Source organism: Saimiri boliviensis, chromosome 10 (assembly GCF_048565385.1).
Source record: "Saimiri boliviensis isolate mSaiBol1 chromosome 10, mSaiBol1.pri, whole genome shotgun sequence".
Classification (NCBI taxonomy): domain Eukaryota; kingdom Metazoa; phylum Chordata; class Mammalia; order Primates; family Cebidae; genus Saimiri; species Saimiri boliviensis.
Genome location: NC_133458.1, coordinates 8,038,023 through 8,058,090, shown reverse-complemented (window position 1 = coordinate 8,058,090; position 20,068 = coordinate 8,038,023). Strand labels below are relative to the sequence as shown.

The 20,068-nt window shown below is 56.9% G+C and overlaps 1 protein-coding gene across 3 annotated transcripts; it reads left to right on the top strand.

Moving 5' to 3' along the window:
• Positions 1 to 202: 202 nt before the first annotated feature.
• Positions 203 to 19,929, top strand: ABCB8 (ATP binding cassette subfamily B member 8). 3 transcript variants are annotated; one of them, XR_012511990.1, is made up of 17 exons: positions 203 to 373; positions 4,900 to 5,212; positions 5,593 to 5,748; positions 5,825 to 5,919; positions 6,046 to 6,151; positions 6,879 to 7,040; positions 7,153 to 7,238; positions 7,343 to 7,440; positions 8,019 to 8,124; positions 12,019 to 12,052; positions 12,245 to 12,381; positions 12,534 to 12,628; positions 12,843 to 12,976; positions 13,681 to 13,828; positions 15,498 to 15,748; positions 16,876 to 19,515; positions 19,686 to 19,929. XR_012511990.1 is itself a non-coding variant. In XM_003929864.4 (16 exons), exons 1-16 carry the CDS (start codon positions 279 to 281, stop codon positions 17,014 to 17,016), a joined length of 2,157 nt encoding a protein of 718 aa, XP_003929913.1. In that variant the 5' UTR covers positions 203 to 278; the 3' UTR covers positions 17,017 to 19,929. The 3 variants fall into 3 exon arrangements, 2 of the variants coding, with proteins under 2 accessions (XP_003929913.1, XP_003929916.1); XM_003929864.4 differs by having other exon boundaries at positions 16,876 to 19,929; XM_003929867.4 differs by lacking the exon at positions 4,900 to 5,212 and having other exon boundaries at positions 16,876 to 19,929.
• The last annotated feature ends 139 nt before the right edge of the window (positions 19,930 to 20,068 follow it).

The window sequence follows — 20,068 nt, the reverse complement described above, 5'->3', positions numbered from 1 at the left end:
CTGGCGCACAGGGCAAAAGGCAAACCCACTTCCTGTTCGGCTCCGCTCAGAGCAGGGGACGGGCGGGTAGGCGATTATCCCCAATCACAGTTCCGAAAGGAGGAGCGCTGACAACGTATCGTCCGATCACAGCTTGCAACGAGATTGATGTGTCTTTTCACCAATCACTGCCTAGGCGCGAGGGGGTTGTCGGGATGTGGGCGGGAGCCAACATGGAGCCCTCAGTGGGATGAGGGTGAAACTGCCATTGCCGGCTACTCCTGTTTTCCCGCCCCAGCATGCTGGTGCATTTATTTCGGGTCGGGATACGGGGTGGCCCAGTCCCAGGCAGGCCGCTACTGCCCCTCCGCTTCCAGACATTCTCAGCTGTCAGGTAAAAAGGGAAAAACCTACTCAGCGCGGGCCATTAACCGGCCGGCAGGTCATTTCCAGGCCCGCCGGGAGATGGAGTCCGCGGGCTCGCGCGAGGCTTGCTGGGAGTTGTAGGCCAGGCCGGCCGGGGTGGAATGTGACTCCGCGGGTATTGGCTTCAATTATTTATAGTGACAATATACGCGCCAGCGGATGCTCCGGCTCCGGCGTCTGCATCCGCTTGTCGGCTGCAAGGAGGGGACGCTCGGGGTCAGTGACCACGCCCAGCCCGCACTCCCGACCAGGGGTCGCCTTTCCTGGCCCCGGAGTTGATTGGGCGATTTGAACGAAAATTCGTATTAGTGTCAAGAGACATTTAATAGTAGTGGTGTTCCCAGGATTCAAAGTGAGTCGAACAAGAGCTGGAGATGTTCAGCAGTGATAAAGAGCCAATCTGATGGGCTAGGCGCGGTGGCTCACCCCTGTAATCCCAGCAGTTTGGGAAGCCAGGAGTTCATGACCAGCCTGGCCAACATGGCAAAACCCCGTATTTACTAAAAACTACAAAAATTTGCTCTTTGTGGTGGCACACGCCTGTAATTCCAGCTACTTCTCAAAAAAAGAAAAGAAAAGAAAAAGTCAATCTAATAACTTGTGCATGTCTGTTTTTGACAAAACACTGTTACACAGATTGGTCCAGAGAGAGAGAGGGACAGGTGGGAAACAAACAAGCAGCCTGAAAGTACAACTCGAATGTAAATGTTTTATGAGAAGGGACTGATTCCTGAATCCTTTTTTTTTTTTAGACAGTCTCGCTCTGTCACCCAGGCTGGAGTGCAGTGACGCGATCTCAGCTCACTGCAATCTCTGCTTCCTGGATTCAAGGGATTCTCATGCCTCAGCCTTCCAAGTAGCTGGGATTACAGACGTTCACCACCACACCTCGCTAAGTTTTGTATTTTTAGTAGAGGCGGGGTTTCATCATTTTGGCCCGATCTCAGGTGATCCTCCCACCTCAGCCTCCCAAAGTGCTGGGATTACAGGCATGAGCCACTGCTCCTGGCCGTCTTTTCCAATCCTAGAGTGAATAACTTGGGGGCCAAGCAGATAGAAGATTCCCAAGGGCAGGCGGATGTGGAGTTGTGTCATTTGGAAAGGCCATTTGACTGATGGAGGGCAAGAGCTGGGGTGAGCTGGAGCTGGAAGTCTTGGTGCTGGGAAGTAATCCGCAAGCTCTTGGCAATGACGAAGACTTTCTTAGAGTCTTAGTTTGGAGACAATGCAAGAAGCTGGAAAAAGGCCATGGTAAATTGTTGAAAGGTTTAAAAGCAGTCCTTCAGAAAGAGTAAGGGTGTTGATGTTATTTAAACCAGAGAGAAACCCAAGAAAAGACAACAAATAATATTCAAGTATATACACATTCATTAGTCAGTATTTTTCAATAGATTATGAAATGAATTTAGTGGGTCAGGACCATTTAAAAGTAAACATAGGCCAGGCACGGTGGCTCACACCCGTAATCCCAGCACTTTGGGAAGCCAAGGCAGGCACATTACCTGAGGTCAGGAGTTCAAGACTAGCCTGGCCAATGTGGTGAAACCTTGTCTCTACTAAAAATACAAAAATTAGCCAGGCGTGGTTGTGTGCACCTGTAGTCTCAGCTACTTGGGAGGCTGAGGCAAGAGAATTGCTCCAACCCAGGAGGTAGAGGTTGCAGTGAGCCAAGATCACGCCACTGCACTCCAGCCTGGGCATCAGAGCAAGACTCCACCTCTAAATAAATATATGTATGTAAATATGGGTCAGGCATAGTCGCACACATCTGTCATCCCAGCACTTTGAGGAGCCAAGGCAGGCAGATTACTTGAGGTCAGGAGTTCAAGACCAACCTGGCCAACATGGTGAAGCTCCGTCTCTACTAAAAATACAAAAATTAGTCAGGCTCTATGGCTCACACCTATAATCCCAGCACTTTGAGGGGCCGAGGTGGGCAGATCACTTGAGGTTAGGAGTTCGAGACCAGCCTAGCCAACCTGGTGAAGCCCTGTCTGTACTAAAATAACAAAAATTAGCTGGGCATGATGATGCCTGTAGTCCCAGCTACTCAGGAGGCTGAGGCAGGAGAATCGCTTGAACCCAGGAAACAGAGGTTACAGTGAGCCAAGATAGTGTCACCGCTCTCCAGCTTGGGCAACAGAGAGAGACACCGTCTCAAAAAGAAAAGAAGGCCGGGCGCAGTGGCTCACGCCTGTAATCCCAGCACTTTGGGAAAGCTGAGGTGGGTCAATCACAAGGTCAGGCATTCAAGACCTGGCTGGTCAACATGGTGAAACCCCATCTGTACTAAAAACACAAAAATTACCTCGGTGTGGTGGCGCACGCCTGTAATCCCAGCTACTCAGGAGGCTCAGGCAGGAGAATGCTTGAACCTGGGAAATGGAGGTTGCAGTGAGCTGAGATTGCACCCTTGTACTCCAGTCTGGACGACAGCGGCACACCGTCTCAAAAAAAAAAAGAAAAGAAAAGATCAGAATACATGTTAAGAATTAGAGAAAATATTTTATGAAACGTTTCCATTTTGAGTGGCATATATGTGTTCATGGTTGTGATGTAAGATATGTTTGTTTCCTTCCTCACGGAGAACCTCTGAAAAGGGTAAAAAAAAGAAAAAAAAAAAAGACATGTTTCTTGCTGTAGGCCACAGTAAGTGTAAACATTTGCAAAACCCTGTAGTAGCTGGGTTAGATTGCATCTCTAACGAGGGCATGCATGTGCTTAACAAACATAAACATTCGTGGAACATCTATCATCTTCTGCCAGTGCCATCTAAGATACAGTTTCCTGCTTTTCAGAAACACATGGTGTGGGAAAACTGGACAGTTACACAAGGCAGAAGGAGAGTAAGCATCTCGATCTAAAATTTATGATAGACACAAGAACACAGTGGAAAACCAGACAGAAAAGCCCGGCAGTCGGAATGGGGTGGGGGAAGGCCTCATGTGGGCAAGAGGCACAGGCCTTCCTAAAAGCAAGGGAACAATGAGCTGAAACTGCAATTAGAAGGTTCTAGGGATGTGAAAAGCCACGTTGGGAAAGAGAAAAGCTCACACCATTCTTTTTTACAGCCTTCCCAACAGTAAGCTCATCTGGATCTTCCAGATCTCACCATCCTCTCCTGGCTGGATGACTTCTGCTCCCTACAACCAGTCCTGTCTGCCTCCAGACCACGCCCCTCTGCTATGATCTTTTTTTTTTTTTTTTTTTTTTTTTTTTGAGACAGAGTCCCGCTCTGTTGCCAAGGCTAGAGTACTGTAGCTCAGCTCACTGAGACCTTCACCTCCCAGGTTCAAGTGGTTCTCCTGCCTGAGTAGCTGGGACCACAGGCACACACCACCACACCCACCTAATTTTTCTATTTTTCTATTTTCAACAGGGTTTCAATATGTTGGTCTCAAACTCCTGGCCTCAAATGATCCAGCTACCTCAGCCTCCCAAAGTGTTGGGGTTACAGTATGAGCCACTGCACTCTGCCACGCTTTGATCTTTAAAATGCGAACCTGATCTTGTCACACGTCAGCCTAAAAATCACCATGGTCCTTACTGCTCTCTTAAGTCCAGGTGCTTGATAAGAACTAGAAAACTGCCTCTCCCAGAGGTTGCAGTGGGCTGAGATTGCGCCTTTGCACTCCAGCCTGGGCAACAAGAGCGAAACTCCGCTCAAAAAAAAGAAAAGAAAACTGCCTTTCCCCCAAGTCTCATGTCTCCTCTTTCTTCTTGTAGGCCAGGCTTCCGCCATACAATTCCTGAAACTTCTCTCCTATCCTTTCTTACTGCAGACACCCGCACTTGCTCTCCCTCGGTCTAGAGGCTTCCCGATTTACACCCCACCCTCACCTGTGCCTGGCCTCCATTTTCCCCCCAGGCCTCACCTAGAAAGCATGATTCCCTCTGAGGGGGAGGAGGAGGAAGAGCAGGGCTTCAAGCTGTCTTGTGCCTGTGATTCCCTGTTAACTGCGAGTCTCCCACACCCAGGCATGGCTGCTGTGAGGGGAGTGACTTTGGCTGTCACGTTCCTCTCCATCCTCTCCGTCCCCCCGAGCAGAGCACCTGCACACGGTAGTTCAGGATGTCTAGAATAGGTGGAGCGCGGTGCTCATGCCTGTCATCCCAGCACTTTGGGAGGCCGAAGTGGGTGGAATGCCCAAGGTCAGGAGTTCGAGGCCAGCCTGGCCACCATGGTGAAACTCCCATCTCTACTAAAAATGCAAAAATTCGCCAGATGTGGTGGCGGGCGCCTGTAATCCTAGCTGCTCAGGAGGCTGAGGCAGGAGATTCGCTTGAACCTGGGAGGTTGCAATGAGCCAACGTTGCACCATTGCACTCCAGCCTGGGGCACAAGAGCAAGACTTCATCACACCCACACACACACAAAAAAAAAAAGCAGAGGAAGTCCTGCTTCCAGAGGGCCCGGCCGGAGCTCCGAGGGTGGACTAGTCAGTTGGAGGACAGTCAGAGCCTCGAGCCATCCGTGCCTCTTTCTCATTACAGGTACTCTGATGGCTCCCGCAGCTTCTCCCTCCCCCGGGCCGTGGCCCACCTGCGGTCCCAGCTCTGGGCCCACCTCCTTCGAGCCCCGCTAGCTCCCAGACGGAGGCCCTCTGCCTGGTGCTGGGTTGGGGGAGCCCTGCTAGGCCCTTTGTTGCTGAGTAAGCGTCCCCGCCTCTGCCTTGTGGCCCTGTGTGAGACAGAAGAGGCCCTTCCTGCCAGCTCCACACCCCGAGTCGTGGGGTCACGCTTTAACTGGAAGCTCTTCTGGCAGTTTCTGCGCCCCCACCTGCTGGTCCTGGGGGTAGCCATCGTGGTGAGGCTTTCCCCACTTCTCCATCCTGGGGACAGGGCAGGACCCAGGAAGGGCCTGCAGAGGCCCTGAGCCAGAGCTGCAAAGGGATGGCATTCCTGCCTTGCCCCCTCTCAGAGGAGAGTTCACGGGAGCAGCAAGGGCTGGCCAGGGGTCCAGGGATGCCAGGAGCATCGACACCAGGTGGCGGAGTGTGCCGGGGGCCATTGGGGCTGGAAGCCAGGTTTGAACCTCTGAGAGGCACTGATGTGTCCCTATGACCAGCTGCAGCCTGGACACAGCAGGGTTCAGTGGTGGGAGAGGAAGGGCCAGTATCTGGCTGGGGCTGGGGAGGAGGATGGCTCCCCACTCAGAACACCTGTCCCCTCTGCCTCCCCATTCAGCTGGCCTTGGGTGCGGCACTGGTGAATGTACAGATCCCCCTGCTTTTGGGCCAGCTGGTAGAGATTGTGGCCAAGTACACGAGGGACCACGTGGGGAGTTTCATGACTGAGTCCCGGAATCTCAGCACCCACCTGCTTATCCTCTACGGTGTCCAGGTACAGCCGGGAGCGGGGCTGGGGGCCGCTGACGAGCTGCCCGTGGCATCCCTGAGTGCACTGGCCTCTTTTGCAGGGACTGCTGACCTTCGGGTACCTGGTGCTGCTGTCCCACATCGGCGAGCGCATGGCGGTGGACATGCGGAGGGCCCTCTTCAGCTCCCTGCTCCGGTAATGCCAGCCACAGGGTGCAGACTTGGGATGCCTGGTGGCCCGATGGGGGCCTGGGGATGGGGCCTCATCCTGAAGTAATGTCCCCCTCTTCTGCCCTCCTCGTTGGCCCATGTCCCATGCCAGACAAGACATCGCCTTCTTTGACGCCAATAAGACAGGGCAGCTGGTGAGCCGCTTGACAACTGATGTGCAGGAGTTTAAGTCATCCTTCAAGCTTGTCATCTCCCAGGTCAGTGGCCCAGCGCACCCATTCACTTCCTCGCACACTTTCCCACGTGGACTTACCAGGCCAGTCCTAGCCGCCCCAGGCCACACTGACCGGAGAAGCCCGCCACCTGTTAAGGGTGCGGGGAGGGGCCACAGCAGTTCATGGAAGGGAAGTGCGGAGGCAGCATCCAAGGTCAGGACAGGCTGCTTCTCCATTGCTCTGAAACCGAATCCCCCCTGGAAAGCCTTCTCAAGCACTCAGACAAGAACCTCTCCTGGCAAGAGCAAAATCACTTCGCCTGCCTTGTCCCCAGAGTGCCTGGATCGCTGACGAGCACTGAGCATGCATAGTGGCTCTCTGCTGAACACGGATGCCCTCCCCTCACCCCTCCACCAACCCTGTGGCTGCTGGATCATGCCAGACACTAGCCTCGGCAGTCACTGGTGTACCCCATGCGGTTCTCTGTTCTGTTCCTAGAACAGAAAGAGAAGCAAGCTGGGTTGGTCCGGGGGAAGACTCCGCAGTTCATAGCATTCTCGCTCGGCTCATTCATGGCCTGCTGCTCGCACCCCAGCTGTCCAAGTTAGAGTTACATGCTGTGACCGGTGGACAGCCACTTGGCCTCCAAGGGGCCAGACCTGGGGCCTTGGTCTTGGGAGTACAGAGCTACAGCTGGCTGACCCTTGGAAAAGTCCTTCCTGTCATGGTGTGGACACCATAGCCTCCTGCCTTCCCTCCCACTCTCTAGGGGCTTAGAAGCTGCACCCAGGTGGCAGGCTGCCTGGTGTCCCTGTCCATGCTGTCTCCACGCCTCACGCTACTGCTGATGGTGGCCACACCAGCCCTGATGGGAGTGGGCACCCTGATGGGCTCAGGCCTCCGAAAACTGTCTCGCCAGTGTCAAGAGCAGGTACTGGCATTCCTGCCCATCCTCCTCACCCTCCCCACACCGGTTCGCTTCCCACTCCCTGGAACTCCTCCCTGTCTCCAACCTGGCTTCGCATTTCCTGGCCTCCTTGCAGATTGCCAGGGCAATGGGCGTAGCGGACGAGGCCCTGGGCAATGTTCGGACTGTGCGCGCCTTCGCCATGGAGCCACGGGAAGAGGAGTGAGTCCTGGGAGGGCGAAGCACAGAGCAGATGCCCCCCCACACCCTGCCCACCCTTCGTGCCAGCCCAGCTGCCTCCTGAGTGCACTGGCTTCTCTCACCAGGCGCTACGGGGCAGAACTGGAAGCCTGCCGCTCCCGAGCAGAGGAACTGGGCCGGGGCATCGCCTTGTTCCAGGGGCTTTCCAACATCGCCTTCAACTGTGAGTGAGCTAGTGGGGGGCTGGTGGGCGCTTGTGGGCTGGGGAGGAGCTGGGAGCAGGCACGGCAGGCAAAGGGCCGTCCTCTGAGCCTGCGTTTGCCTTGGGCCGGCAGCTGACTCATGCAGGTAAAGGGAGGGTGCTAATGTCCCAGCTGAACTACGGAGCTCCATGCAAAGCACCGCAGGGCCACCGTCAAGGAGGCCGTGGAGGCGTGCCCACCCTTCTTGCTCTTCCAAGGAGGAAACCAAGGCTGGGACCAGACATGGGCCTCACCTGACTCTCCCAGTTAGCAGCGGCAGAGCAGGCCCAGGGTCGATTCCTCTGCTTCTGCCTCATCCCCCTCACTGCCTGTCCCCTCCCACAGGCTCAGCCTCATCCCCCTCACTGCCTGTCCCCGCTCACACGAGCTCCAGCCTCGTCCCCCTCACTGCCTGTCCCTGATCACACGAGCTCCAGCCTCGTCCCCCTCACTGCCTGTCCCCACTCACACGAGCTCCAGCCTCGTCCCCCTCACTGCCTGTCCCTGATCACACGAGCTCCAGCCTCATCCCCCTCACTGCCTGTCCCCTCTCCTGCAGGCATGGTCTTGGGCACCCTGTTTATTGGGGGCTCCCTTGTGGCCGGACAACAGCTGACAGGGGGAGACCTCATGTCCTTCCTGGTGGCCTCCCAGACAGTGCAAAGGTAAGTGGGGGCCGTTCCTATCGCTGCAGGGCCCCATGCCACCCTCCACAGCCCTGCTGGGACAGGGGACATGGGTGCCAGCCTTCTCTGGGAGCCGACTGCCGTGCAGCTCCAGGCCTGCCCAGCTCCCCACGGGGATGCATAGGGTGGGGAGAGAGCCCCTCAGGGCCCAGAACACCCTCCTGGCCAGGGCAGCGGTGCTGCAGCAGGCATGTGTTTGTCATCCTCAGCCTTCCAAAGGACCCAGAAGTTTCCTTAACAAGCTTTTTTAAAAAAGTTTGTTTTAACTGTAGTAAAGTACACGTAACATAAAATGCAGCATTTTAACCATGTGGAAGCATGCAGCTCATTGGTGCACTCACATTGCTGTGCCGCTGTTACCACCACCCAGCTCCAAAATGCTTTTTTTTTTTTTTTTTTTTTTTTTTAATGGAGTCTCACTCTATAGCCCAGCCCGGAGTGCAGCGGCCTTCTCGGCTCACCGCAACCTCCACCTCCCGGGTCCCAGTTCAAGCAATTGTCCCACCTCAGCCTCCCAAGTAGCTGGGATTACAGGCATGAGCCACCATGCCCAGCTAAGTTTTCTATTTGTAGTTGAGATGGGATTTCACCATGTTGGCCAGTCTGGTCTTGAACTCCTGACCTCGTGATCTGCCCGCCTCAGCCTCCCAAAGTGCTGGGATTACAGGCATGAGCCACCGCACCCGGCCTCCAGAACACATCTTATCTGGCGGAGCGGAGACTGTCCCCATGAAACTCGAGTCCCTGCCTGCCCTCCCCCAGCCCCTGGTACCCACCAGTCCACTTTGTCCTTATGATTTGACAACTCTAGGGACATCCTGTAAGGGGAGTCAGACCATCCGTGTCCTTTTGTGACTGCATTTTGTCACTGCAGCGTGTCTTCAGCTTCCTCCATGTTCCAGCCTGTGTCCGAATCCCCTCCCATTGCAGGCTATGACATTCCATCCATGGATGGACCGTCATTGACAGGCTTTGTGAGCTGCCCCTCCCCATTATTGGCCACTTCAGGGATGAGACGCTGACCCTTGGTCCTGCACATCCCACCCTTAGAGCTTATTGTTTTCATTGATCTGAAACCACCAACTCAGCTGAACCTCTGGGGTGTCCAGAGGCGATAGGCTGACTTCACTAGACGGCCCAAGGCAGGTCTCCCCAGTCCTGTCTCTTTCCAAGCTAAACACAAGCAGTTCTGCATACAGCTGCTATGGTAAATAATGAGATCGTGAATATGCTGTAAGACCTGTCTCTACCAACCACATGTCGCCCCTGCCGCCCCGTCCCTCCCCAAGCCCCCTGCTCTTCCTCTGGGCACCACCCCCCCACCCGCTTCCGCTGTGGCATGTGTCCTTGCCCTGCTGCATGGTGCACCCTGCATGTGTGTCGCTGGATCAGAATCCCTCACTGCAGGGCCTACTGTCCAGGGAAAGGTGAGGCAGGTAGAGACCAGCTCCCATTCTCGGCCCCAAACCTGACATTCTACAAAGACATTCCTCCCATTTCCGCAGCTGCACAGACACCCTCCTGGGCCCCATTTCTGCTCAATGCTCCTCAATCTTGAGCACGTTCAGACTCTTTCTGGTCCTGAACTCAGGCCTCCTGGGCAGCCTCGTCCCTCCTCCAGCCCAGAGAACTATTCCCTGGTGGCTTTGGAATTCAGATGCCCTCACTGTGATAGACATGGGGCTGGTGGGGGCATGCGGGTGCTTCTGCTGGCTGCCCTGCTCCATGCTGACCCACTTCCCTTGACCAGAGCCTTGGCCTCTCTGGATAAGACAGTCGTTTTAGTCCTGAGGACTATAAGAAGCCCAGTGGCTCTCTTAATAAAATCACCCCTGCCGGGCGCGGTGGCTCAAGCCTGTAATCCCAGCACTTTGGGAGGCCGAGGCGGGTGGATCACGAGGTCAAGAGATCGAGACCATCCTGGTCAACCTGGTGAAACCCCGTCTCTACTAAAGATACAAAAAATTAGCTGGGCATGGTGGCGCGTGCCTGTAATCCCAGCTACTCAGGAGGCTGAGGCAGGAGAATTGCCTGAACCCAGGAGGCGGAGGTTGCGGTGAGCCGAGATGGCGCCATTGCACTCCAGCCTGGGTAACAAGAGCGAAACTCCGTCTCAAAAAAAAAAAATAAAAATAAAAATAAAAAATAAATAAAATCACCCCTTTGCCCTCTGGGGTGGGCAGTGGCAGGACAGTCTCCCTGTGGGGAGGGTGGCTGTACTGTCCAGTCCCAGCCCTCCCCCTTTGGGGTCCCCACTTTCCCTTTAGGGCCTGAGACCCTGACCTTACCTCCCATGGTACTGCTTGGCCATCCAGCAAGTTGATGATTTACACAAGAACACCTAGGGGCTAGTCTGTGCTGTCTCACTGGCTGCTCTCACAGCCACAGGCCCTAGACCCATTCCCTTGGGGGTCCTTCTAGCCCTGCCCATGTGGAGATTCTTCCTGACCCACCTTCAGGGAATTGGGTCTGTTGTGTAAAAGGAGCTGGTGTGTTTCCCACTGGGTCCTGCCAGCTAAGCTAAGGGCCCAGACATCGGCACTGGCGTCAGCAGAGGGGAGACAGAGAGAGGGGAGCAGGATGGCCTGGCCCTGCCTTAGGCAGCCTAACCTGTGGGCCCATCCTGAGCACTCCTGATGGAGATGGGGAGGCACCAGGACAGACAGCAACGGGGGCCCAGCCGCCTCATTAGAATCGGGGCCAGGCCCCGCCTGGGTACAAGCCCGCAGCCTGTAGCCCACAGCCCTTGGCCCTTGAGAACACAGTCGTCTCCCTCCAATGAGTCACATGCGTTTTGAATTTCAGTTTCTGCCTGCCCCCTTTGCCAGGCCTTGATGTCTTCCGGATCTCTGGTGGAGAATGTTCCCCTCCTCATCAGCAGATAGCTGGCTGGGCTGGTTGCTTCCTGCTGCTGCCTCCCTGCTGCCTTTAGCATGTGCTGACTACACTGAGACTGCTGGGACCTTTTCCCTTCGAGTTTCCAGGCTCCGCCCACTCACCCCCACCCCAGTGCTGGGAGAAGTGAGTCTTGCAGCTCAAGGATTGCTGGGGAGTCAGTCTTTCCTCTTCTTAAGGAGCAGACCAGGCATAGACAGTGGCAGACACACTGTCACGGGTCAGCCAGGCCAGTCAGGGACCAGTGACCAAGAAGCAGTTGATTCACCTTCCCCAGCCTCCTGGCAGCCAGCCAACCCTACCCCAGCCCTGCCTGGATGCAGGAGTCCACCCACTGTCTAGACAGATAACACTCACCATGGGGATACTCACCTGCAGGGCAAACCCACAAGAAAAGTTTTTTTCAGGGAATTTTGTTTGGGGGTCTCCCCAGAGTTCCTCTGCGGCCCAGAGTCTCTGTTTGCTTCTTTCTCCAAAAAGGTTTAACCTCACTTTTCCCACCTAAATTTCAGCCAAAGTCATTGCTCCCCCAGGAGTCCACGCAACCCTTGATCTCTGTTCAGGCGGCGGCATCTGCATTATCAGGGCCTCAGGGAGGTCGTGGGTCAGCTGGGCTCCCTTCCTTGTGGGCTGATGTCATCCTGCCTGTGTGCACAGGCCTCCCCCTGCAGACCACAGGCCAGGGCGGTAGAGGACACCACAGAGGCCTGTGCCTTCACTTCCATTTCCTCCTGGAGCACCCCCTCCTGGGGGCCTGGGCTGGGCTGAGGGACAGCTGTCATCCCTACCCGGCCAAGGAGAAAGCCAAGGCTCAGCCATCTGGTGTCACAACGTCCCAGGGCTCCATGCCTCCAAGCTGTAGGAGCGGTCCCTGCATTTACCCCCACAGGCTACCTTGCTCCCCACCATGGCTTCCTTCCCCTTCCCTCTGGCTCGTCTTGTTCCATCAATTCCAACCCTCTGTCCTTCTCCTGCCAGGTCCATGGCCAACCTCTCCATCCTGTTTGGTCAGGTGAGTGGCCGGTAGGGTGGAGGCCTGGGGTGTGGAGTCCGCCATGTGTGTGCCGCTGTGGGAGCTGCCTGTTGACTGGGTGTGGGTGGGCGGAGAGCTGGGGGGACCCCAGCCCAGAGCCACAGCCGCTCCCTGGAGATGCTGTGGTCACCCCTACTCCTGCCTCCCTGCGGACTTGGATCCCTCCCACAGGTGGTCCGGGGGCTGAGCGCAGGCTCCCGGGTCTTTGAGTACATGGCCCTGAGCCCCTGCATCCCGCTGTCGGGGGGCTGCTGCATCCCCAAAGAGCACCTGCGTGGCACCGTCACATTTCACAATGTCTGCTTCAGGTCAGCGTGGGTGATGAGGCGCAGGGGTGGAGGTCTGGCTTAATGCCCCCCATAAACAGGCCCTCTCAGAGGGCTACAGGGAGACTTAGGAGGGACCCGGGCAACAAGGGCTGGGAGCCTGGTCTGACTGGGGGTCTCTCGGCTCCTCCCAGCTACCCCTGCCGCCCCGGCTTCGAGGTGCTAAAAGACTTCACTCTGACGCTGCCCCCTGGCAAGATCGTGGCCCTCGTGGGCCAGTCTGGGGGAGGTAAGGGAAGCCTTCTCTTCACCCTCTGGCTCTTCCTCTGGCAGCCACTCAGAGCAAGGTCGGGAGCAGTGAGCCCTGCACCCCCATGGTGTCCCTTCCTCCACCGCCACAGGGCCCTTTCCTGGGACAATCCCCAGAACCCCTGGCCTCCCTCCCTCTCACCCCACTTCCGCAGGAAAGACCACCACCTCCCTCTGTCACCCCAATTCTCCAGGAAAGACCACTGTGGCTTCCCTGCTGGAGCGCTTCTATGACCCCACGGCAGGCGTGGTGATGCTGGATGGGCGGGACCTGCGCACCCTTGACCCCTCCTGGCTCCGGGGCCAGGTCATTGGCTTCATCAGCCAGGTGCGAGGCCCTCAGTCCCACTGCCCATCCCCCTCCGGACCCTGCCCCTCTTGTCCTCAGGTACCTTTTCTTCCATCCCACCCTCACCATCCTTGCTGCTCTTGGGAGACCCTTGGCTTTCTCCACATGTACCCGGCTGTTGTCTGGGCAAGGCATCCCTTCCCAGGAACAGCCACAGCTCTGCCTGGTCTCCCAGAGCAGGGACGCTTTGTCCCGGCTTACAGCAGTCTACGCAGATGGGGCACCCCTGGGATTCTCTGCAAATCCTATAGCATCCAGGTCTAGGGGAGCCTGTGGTGGGGTTGCTTCTCCCTCTGCTTGAGGTGGCCCTGCCCAGCGGGGATCCCCCCTCCCCTTTGAGGGCTGTGAATGAAGAGAGAGGCCTGCTGTCCCGCCAGGGGGAGCGCCTGTGCCAGTGAAAGGCAAATGCAAGCCCCCGACCCCAGCGCCTGCTCTGCCAGTGCCTCCTGGTCCCACTCCTGGGGAGGGGTTCTGGGCGCTTGGTAGGAGGTCGACCTGTCCTTCCTTTCTGAGGGCCCTCTGCATCCGCACTTCACCTCTGACTCTGAACTTCTGATTCTTTAAGAGCTCCTAGTCTAATCCTCCAAAATGGCCTGTCTCCAATGTACGTGACAGCCGTTTGGGTTTCTGGGGCAAAGAGAATGTTTCTGTGGACTCTTATCTCCATAACCCCTCACCCGCAGGAGCCGGTCCTGTTTGGGACAACCATCATGGAGAACATCCGCTTTGGGAAGCCGGGAGCTTCTGATGAAGAGGTGTACGCAGCTGCCCAGGAGGCCAATGCCCACGAGTTCATCACCAGCTTCCCCGAGGGCTACAACACGGTTGTCGGTGGGTGCCAGGACAGGACCCCTGCTCGGGTCTGCAGGGAACCAGGCGGTGGGCACTGGGACACAGGATTCTGCAGGAGCAGTGAACAGCCTAGCGGGACTGAGGGGAGCAGGGACAGTTGAGGAGAAAGACGGTTGTGTCCGGGAAGACCAGAAAAGGGGACAGATGCTCTGTGGGGATGGGAGTCCAGGCCCATGTGGTTCAGAACCAGCAGACCAAGCAGTCCACAGAGATAAGACAGGCTCCAAGAGGAGCTGGAGAATGCAGCAAGGGCATATGGCAGTACCCTGGCCAGGAACACAGTGACACGTGGTGTTTGGAGTCCCCAGCAAGCCTAAAAGGCCGCCACTTCCCCAGACAGAACAGAAGGCACGAGGGCTGCCTCCTCTCCACTGCTCATCCCCCTTCATCTCTTGTGGCCTAACAGAAGACCCAGGGGGCCGCCTCCTCTCCACTCTCCGTCCCCATACCGGCTCCTGTTGCCTTCTTGTGCTTTTCTTCTCTACAGGCGGTTCTCATTCTAATCAGGGTGGCTGGATGGGCCCCAGGAGAGGGCTCTGGTGGTTCTGAACTAGGGGCACGCAGCTGGAACTGAGGGCTCAACTAGGGGCATGCAGCTGGCACTGCAGGGCTGACCTAGGGGCACGCAGCTGGCACTGCAGGGCTGACCTAGGGGCATGCAGCTGGCACTGCAGGGCTGACCTAGGGGCACGCAGCTGGCACTGAGGGCTGAACTAGGGGCACGCAGCTGGCACTGCAGGGCTGAACTAGGGGCATGCCGCTGGCATGGGGCTGACCTAGGGGTGCACAGCTGACATGGCAGGGCTGAACTAGGCATGCAGCCTGGCACTGCAGGGCAGCAGTTGACATGCAGAGCTCCCAGGTCTTCTCTTTCCAACCTTTGGGGCCTGTGTCTTGGCCAGGGTTTTGGCTCTGTTGCAGTGTTTAAGCACTTCTCAGGATGCAGAGATACCGGGGCTTCTCAGTTCTGGTCAGTCTGAGTCCAGCCTTCTGAGCTGTGGGGCCACTGTCCCCAGCCCAGCCTTGTGATCTCAATTGCTCCCCCAGCCGTGTTCATCCACCGTCTGGATACCAACTGTCCTCACTGGGTGCTCTCCCAAATCTCTCTTGGGTGGCTCTTTTCTTGTCTCTCTGATCTTAGTACTTCCTGCTCATTTGGGCCTTCTTGGGGCTATGCCCTTACTGACCTGTCACCTGCTGTCACCTTGAGGTCCTTTTTGGCTTCCAGGCTGCCACTTGTGCTGTCCTCTGTGGGCTTTGAATCCCACCTTCCTGGAGTCACTGGACCCCCAGGGCCCATGTTTGGGTGCTGGATGTTCCCCACAGCCGCAGAGACCCAGGAGGCTGGGAAGGTGGCTGGAGCTGCAGGCACAGTTCGGGGTGGGGGGTGAAAGGCAGGAGGGGGGTGCACAGTGCAGGGTGGGGGGGTAAGAGGCAGGAGGAGGGTACACAGTGCAGGGTGGTGGGGGTCAGAGGCGGGAGGAGGTTGTACAATTCAGGGTGGAGGTTGGAGGCAGGAGGAGTATGCATGGTGCTATGAAGGGCCCTCCAAGGATCTTAATGGGAGTTCAGGAAGGACCCGGTGCCCCTTTGTTGGCCACCCTCAAGTACACAGCTTCAGGCTCCTGCCCTGCCCATCCCTTCCCAGGTGAGAGGGGCACTACCCTGTCTGGGGGCCAGAAGCAGCGCCTGGCCATCGCCCGAGCCCTCATCAAGCAGCCCACGGTGCTGATACTGGACGAAGCCACCAGCGCGCTGGATGCGGAGTCTGAGCGGGTTGTGCAGGAGGCCCTGGACCGGGCCAGTGCAGGCCGCACGGTGCTGGTCATCGCTCACCGGCTCAGCACCGTCCGTGGGGCCCACCGCATCGTCGTCATGGCCGATGGCTGCGTCTGGGAGGTTAGTCGGCGGAGTGGCGTGGATCAGTGGGGCGATAACTTCATCACAGACAGTGGCACGATGCTGCCATGAGTTATATGAAGGGTGGCCTGCCCTAGGGCCTTGGGGGCTGCTCTGGAAGCAGCATCCCATGTGGAGTCAGGAGTTCCTGCATCAGCCAAGCCCTGGCCTTCAGGCCCTCAGTTTCTTCCTCTGTCCCCTGGGATAGCATCATCAGCTCCCAGGATCAAAAGGAAAAGTATTGGCCAGGTGCCTGTAATCCCAGCACTTTGAGAGGCCGAGGCAGAGGGATCTCTTGAGGCCAGCCTAGGCAGCGTAGTGGGACCCTGTCTCTACGAAATACCAAAGGGAAAAAACAGTCTTTGTGGTCTCATGCACCTATACTCTTAGCTACTCTGGAGGCTGAGGCAGGAGGATTACTTGAGCCCCAGAGGTTGAGGCTGCAGTGAACGATGATAATGCCACTGCACTCCTGCCTGGCATCAGAATGAGACTCTGTCTCAAAAAAAAAAAAAAAAAAGGGAAACATACTCAGAAAGAGTGTGGTCATGGGAGCAAGGAGCAGGGCTGGCTGCCCAGGGTCTGAGGTGCAGGAGAAGCAGCGGCAGGACCCTGTGCGGGAAGGCAGGAGCGGGACCCCTGAGGTTGTGTGGCATTTGTTCACAGCCATTCATTCAAGCCGAGGCTGAGGGGCTTGTGCAGGGAGTCGGGTCCTGAGTGGGAGCCTTGGGCTCTGTAAGGGGGACAGAGGGAATCATGTTTTTTTGTTTTTTTGTGGGGTTTTTGTGTGTGTGTGTGAATGGGGTCTCACTATATTGCCCAGGCAGGTCTCAAACTCCTGGGCTCAAGCTATCCTCCTACCTTTGCCTCCCTAAGAGCTGGGATTACAGGTGTGAGCCACAGTGCCCAGCTGGGAATCGTGTTCAGCTAAGTAGGCAAGTGGTCCTAACCAACGCAGCATGCCCATGGTGGCTCCTTTCAGATAGGGCATTGGTTTCAGAGTGTCCCCAGAAGGGGCACTGTCTTAGTGACCATGGGCCCAATGGCCGAGAGGTTCAGCCCTTCCAGGGTTCTGAAGTCTGCACACATCGAATCAACCATCTGTCCCCCTCCCTTCCGTCTTCCAGGCTGGGACCCATGAAGAACTCCTGAAGAAGGACGGGCTGTACGCTGAGCTCATCCGGAGGCAGGCCCTGGATGCCCCGAAGACAGCAGCCCCACCACCCAAGAAGCCAGAAGGCCCCGGAAGCTCCCAGCGCAAGTCCTGAGAAGAGCCCCCTGAGGTGTGGTCATTGCCAAGCATCGGTGCTAGGGCTGGGGCTCAGCCTGGGGGGAACTCACTGGGGACTGAGCTCCCAGGAGGGCCAGCATGTAGAGAGTCGCTGTGGCCGCTCCTGCTCACAATAAAGCCAGGGCAGGCCGAGCGGCTGGCAGGGGAGGCCCAACCCTCCCTTCCATCCCAAGTGCTGCTGGCTGCCTCCCTCCCACCAGAGTCCACCGGAGTCACTGGGCTGCACACGGGCAGAGACAGAGTTCCGAAAGGCGCCTCCTCTCTTCTCTCCCTTTGCCCACACCTCTCCAGACCTCTCAGAGATGCTCTGCCCAGTCTCCCCACCCCACCCGACAGCCTCAAGCTGGCCAGGCCTGCAGCACCAGGGAGTTTTTAAAAAACAGGGTCTGATATGGGCTGGGACTCACACCTAGGCTCTTCCCACACCCTTGCCAGGACCTCACTTCCCTAGACTGACTGCCTCGCTGGACCCTGGGAGAAGGAGCCTATCCCCTGGCTCACCCCAGAACCCACAGCCCCCATCTTCCAAACAACCTCCCTCTCTTCTCCCTGAACAGGGAACATAGTCCTGATGTCTAGATATCACCTCCCCTTCCCACCCCTGAAGGACACAGGCCTAACCAGGCCCAACTCTTGGGTCAGGGTAGGAGGGAAGAAGCACCAGCCTGCCTGGCTGTCTTCCGCTGGCCCTGCCCTGTGTGCCTGGAGTCTTTAACCCACTGAGATGGTGGACCCGCCTCCTTCTACACCAAGGACACCCAGCTCTGAAGGAGATAGGAGGGGCCAATGCCCACCTGGAGCTCTCAGCCTCCTACCCACAATGCTGACGAGTACAGAGCTCAGTGGAGCAGCTACTGCAGAATCCAGTACAGAATCGGTCCAGGAGAGTACGGCTATGGACAGGCCAGTCTCCACAGCAAGGTCTGGGAGGCGCACCTTAAAAGGGGAAGGCAGACAGCCTGAGTGACAGGTGCCTGTGGCCCTGAGACTGTGGATGAGGGCTAGGCTCCAGCTGGCTTCAGAGGGGCCTGGAAAGGCACACAAGTAGGGCCTTAGCTGAACTGGTACCCCAGGACCTCATGCCCCTGCCCTGCTGCGGATGCACCGGCCCTCCCCACCTCCTCGCTGCTGTCACTTCCTGCTGGGATCCTTCCCCTGTCCAGCCACATCAAGGCTGTGGGACTATACAGGGCCCTGCTCCCCTGAGCAGGGGAAGAGGGGGTGCCTGCCCTGTACCTTCACAGTCAGCCAGGCATTCGGGATTTATCTGTGCAAAGAAGGGCAATTAGTGCCCTCTTTCAGGTGTGGTGGCCGTTCGCTGATGGAGCAGCTGGTGCTGAGGAGGCCAGCCTGGAAGAGGCAGCAAGTGGCTCAAGTTGGTGTGCAGGAGCCAGAGTGGGACCCACAGGCTCTCGTGGGTATGATTTAGAACTAGGTGCTACTCGGGACAAGCCATCCAAAAACCCCAGGCCCGCATCCACCCTGATTTGATATCCCACTTCCTGACAGATCAGAGGCTGAAGGCCCAGAAGCAGAGCCTGGGGCTGGCTCCCGGCTGCTTCACAGCTAAACCCCTCCCTGGGGCAGCCCAGAGCAGGCCTCAGCTTCCTGGTGAGTCCATGAGCCCTGCTTGTTGGCCTGACCCATCCCACGCCAGGCAGCCAGCCAGCCAAGGCCTGCTTCACCCCCTCAGTCACCAGCCTCAGGCTGCCCAAGATGCCTCTGACACCAGATTCTAAGGCTTTCCTTACATCTGGGCAACTTCTCCAAATCCAGCCCTCCACCAGCCCACTAAAGGAGCAGTTAAACCCCACGGCTAGTCCAGCTGGAAGAGCTAGATTGCAAGAGCCATGCCATCTGCCTCACCTCGCCTCGGCCTTGGCTCCACAGTGGAGAGCAGGAGCCTAGCAGTGCTTGATGGGGAATGCCTGTTTTGAGAGTGTATGTGGGATAATCTACAGTAAAATACTTGCAAAGCACAGTGTGGTGCGGTGCTGTAACCATGGTACTCAGTCCTTGCAGAGTGTTTATTAATGAAGCACCTGCCATGTGCCACTGAGCCCACTATGGGGAATGAGGACAGCCCCTGCCCCCGTGAAGCTTGTGTCCTGTGGGCAGGACAGACAGGTGGCCCAGCAGCTGCAACATGGTGTGTGCACACATTTGGTTGGTAGAACCATGTTTCCACCACTCGGTCAAAAAAGTCCACCAAAGTCAGCCTGGCGGCCTCAGGTACTTTTTTGGGCAAAGATAGAATTGAAATAAATTTCAGTAATAAATTGGTGAGCCAGCTTTCCCAAAGGCCTATAGGGAATGTCGTCTAACGCTCAGATACATGGGGGCAGACAACCATTTAGCCAAATGCAGTGCGATACCGATGTGGACTGCCTGGCTCTCTGCAGGTCAGGGCTTCATCCCAGAACTGCACCTCTTCCCCAGGACCATGGGGCAGCACAACGTCCTCATCCCACTGCAGGTCAGCTGGCACTACCTCGCAAACAGTAACTGCCTTTGGAGGTCCCTCCCCAGCCTGTGGGAGCCTGCCCCGCCTCCAGCCCATCACCTCCCCTGGATCATTGGAAGCATCTTAGGTCAGATAATGCGCTGGCTTTGCCCTCTCCAGACTCACTGTCTCCCACCATGCAGGCTCAGGGCATGACAACTCCAGAAAAGCCCCATGCGAAGCAGACCTACTCCCACATTACTGGTGGGAGTCCAAAATGGCACGACTCCTGTGGGGGAAACTGTCGTCTATCAGATGACCAACCCGGTGGTCTTTTGGCCCAGCAGTCCTCCTGAGAGTTCACATCTGTGTTGATATGGCAACATTGTTTGTAATGGGAAGTGCTCCTCAGTGGTGGAGTCATTAAATGATGGTATATGCACGTAACAGGTGGTATGCAGCCATTTGGAAAAATGAAGCTTTTCCAGATCCTGGATATAGCATTGTAAGATGGGAAATCACAGGTTACCCATGTTGTGTCTGAGATGGCAGGTGGGGCACTTATGTACCCGGGAGGATGACGGGC

Excerpts from the sequence above, each read along its gene's own strand:
- ABCB8 (XM_003929864.4), top strand. The coding sequence starts at position 279 with ATGCTGGTGCATTTATTTCGGGTCGGGATACGGGGTGGCCCAGTCCCA. Across the intron at positions 5,213-5,592 it reads TCCTGGGGGTAGCCATCGTG|CTGGCCTTGGGTGCGGCACT; the intron begins GTGAGGCTTTCC and ends CTCCCCATTCAG. Across the intron at positions 7,041-7,152 it reads CTCGCCAGTGTCAAGAGCAG|ATTGCCAGGGCAATGGGCGT; the intron begins GTACTGGCATTC and ends GCCTCCTTGCAG.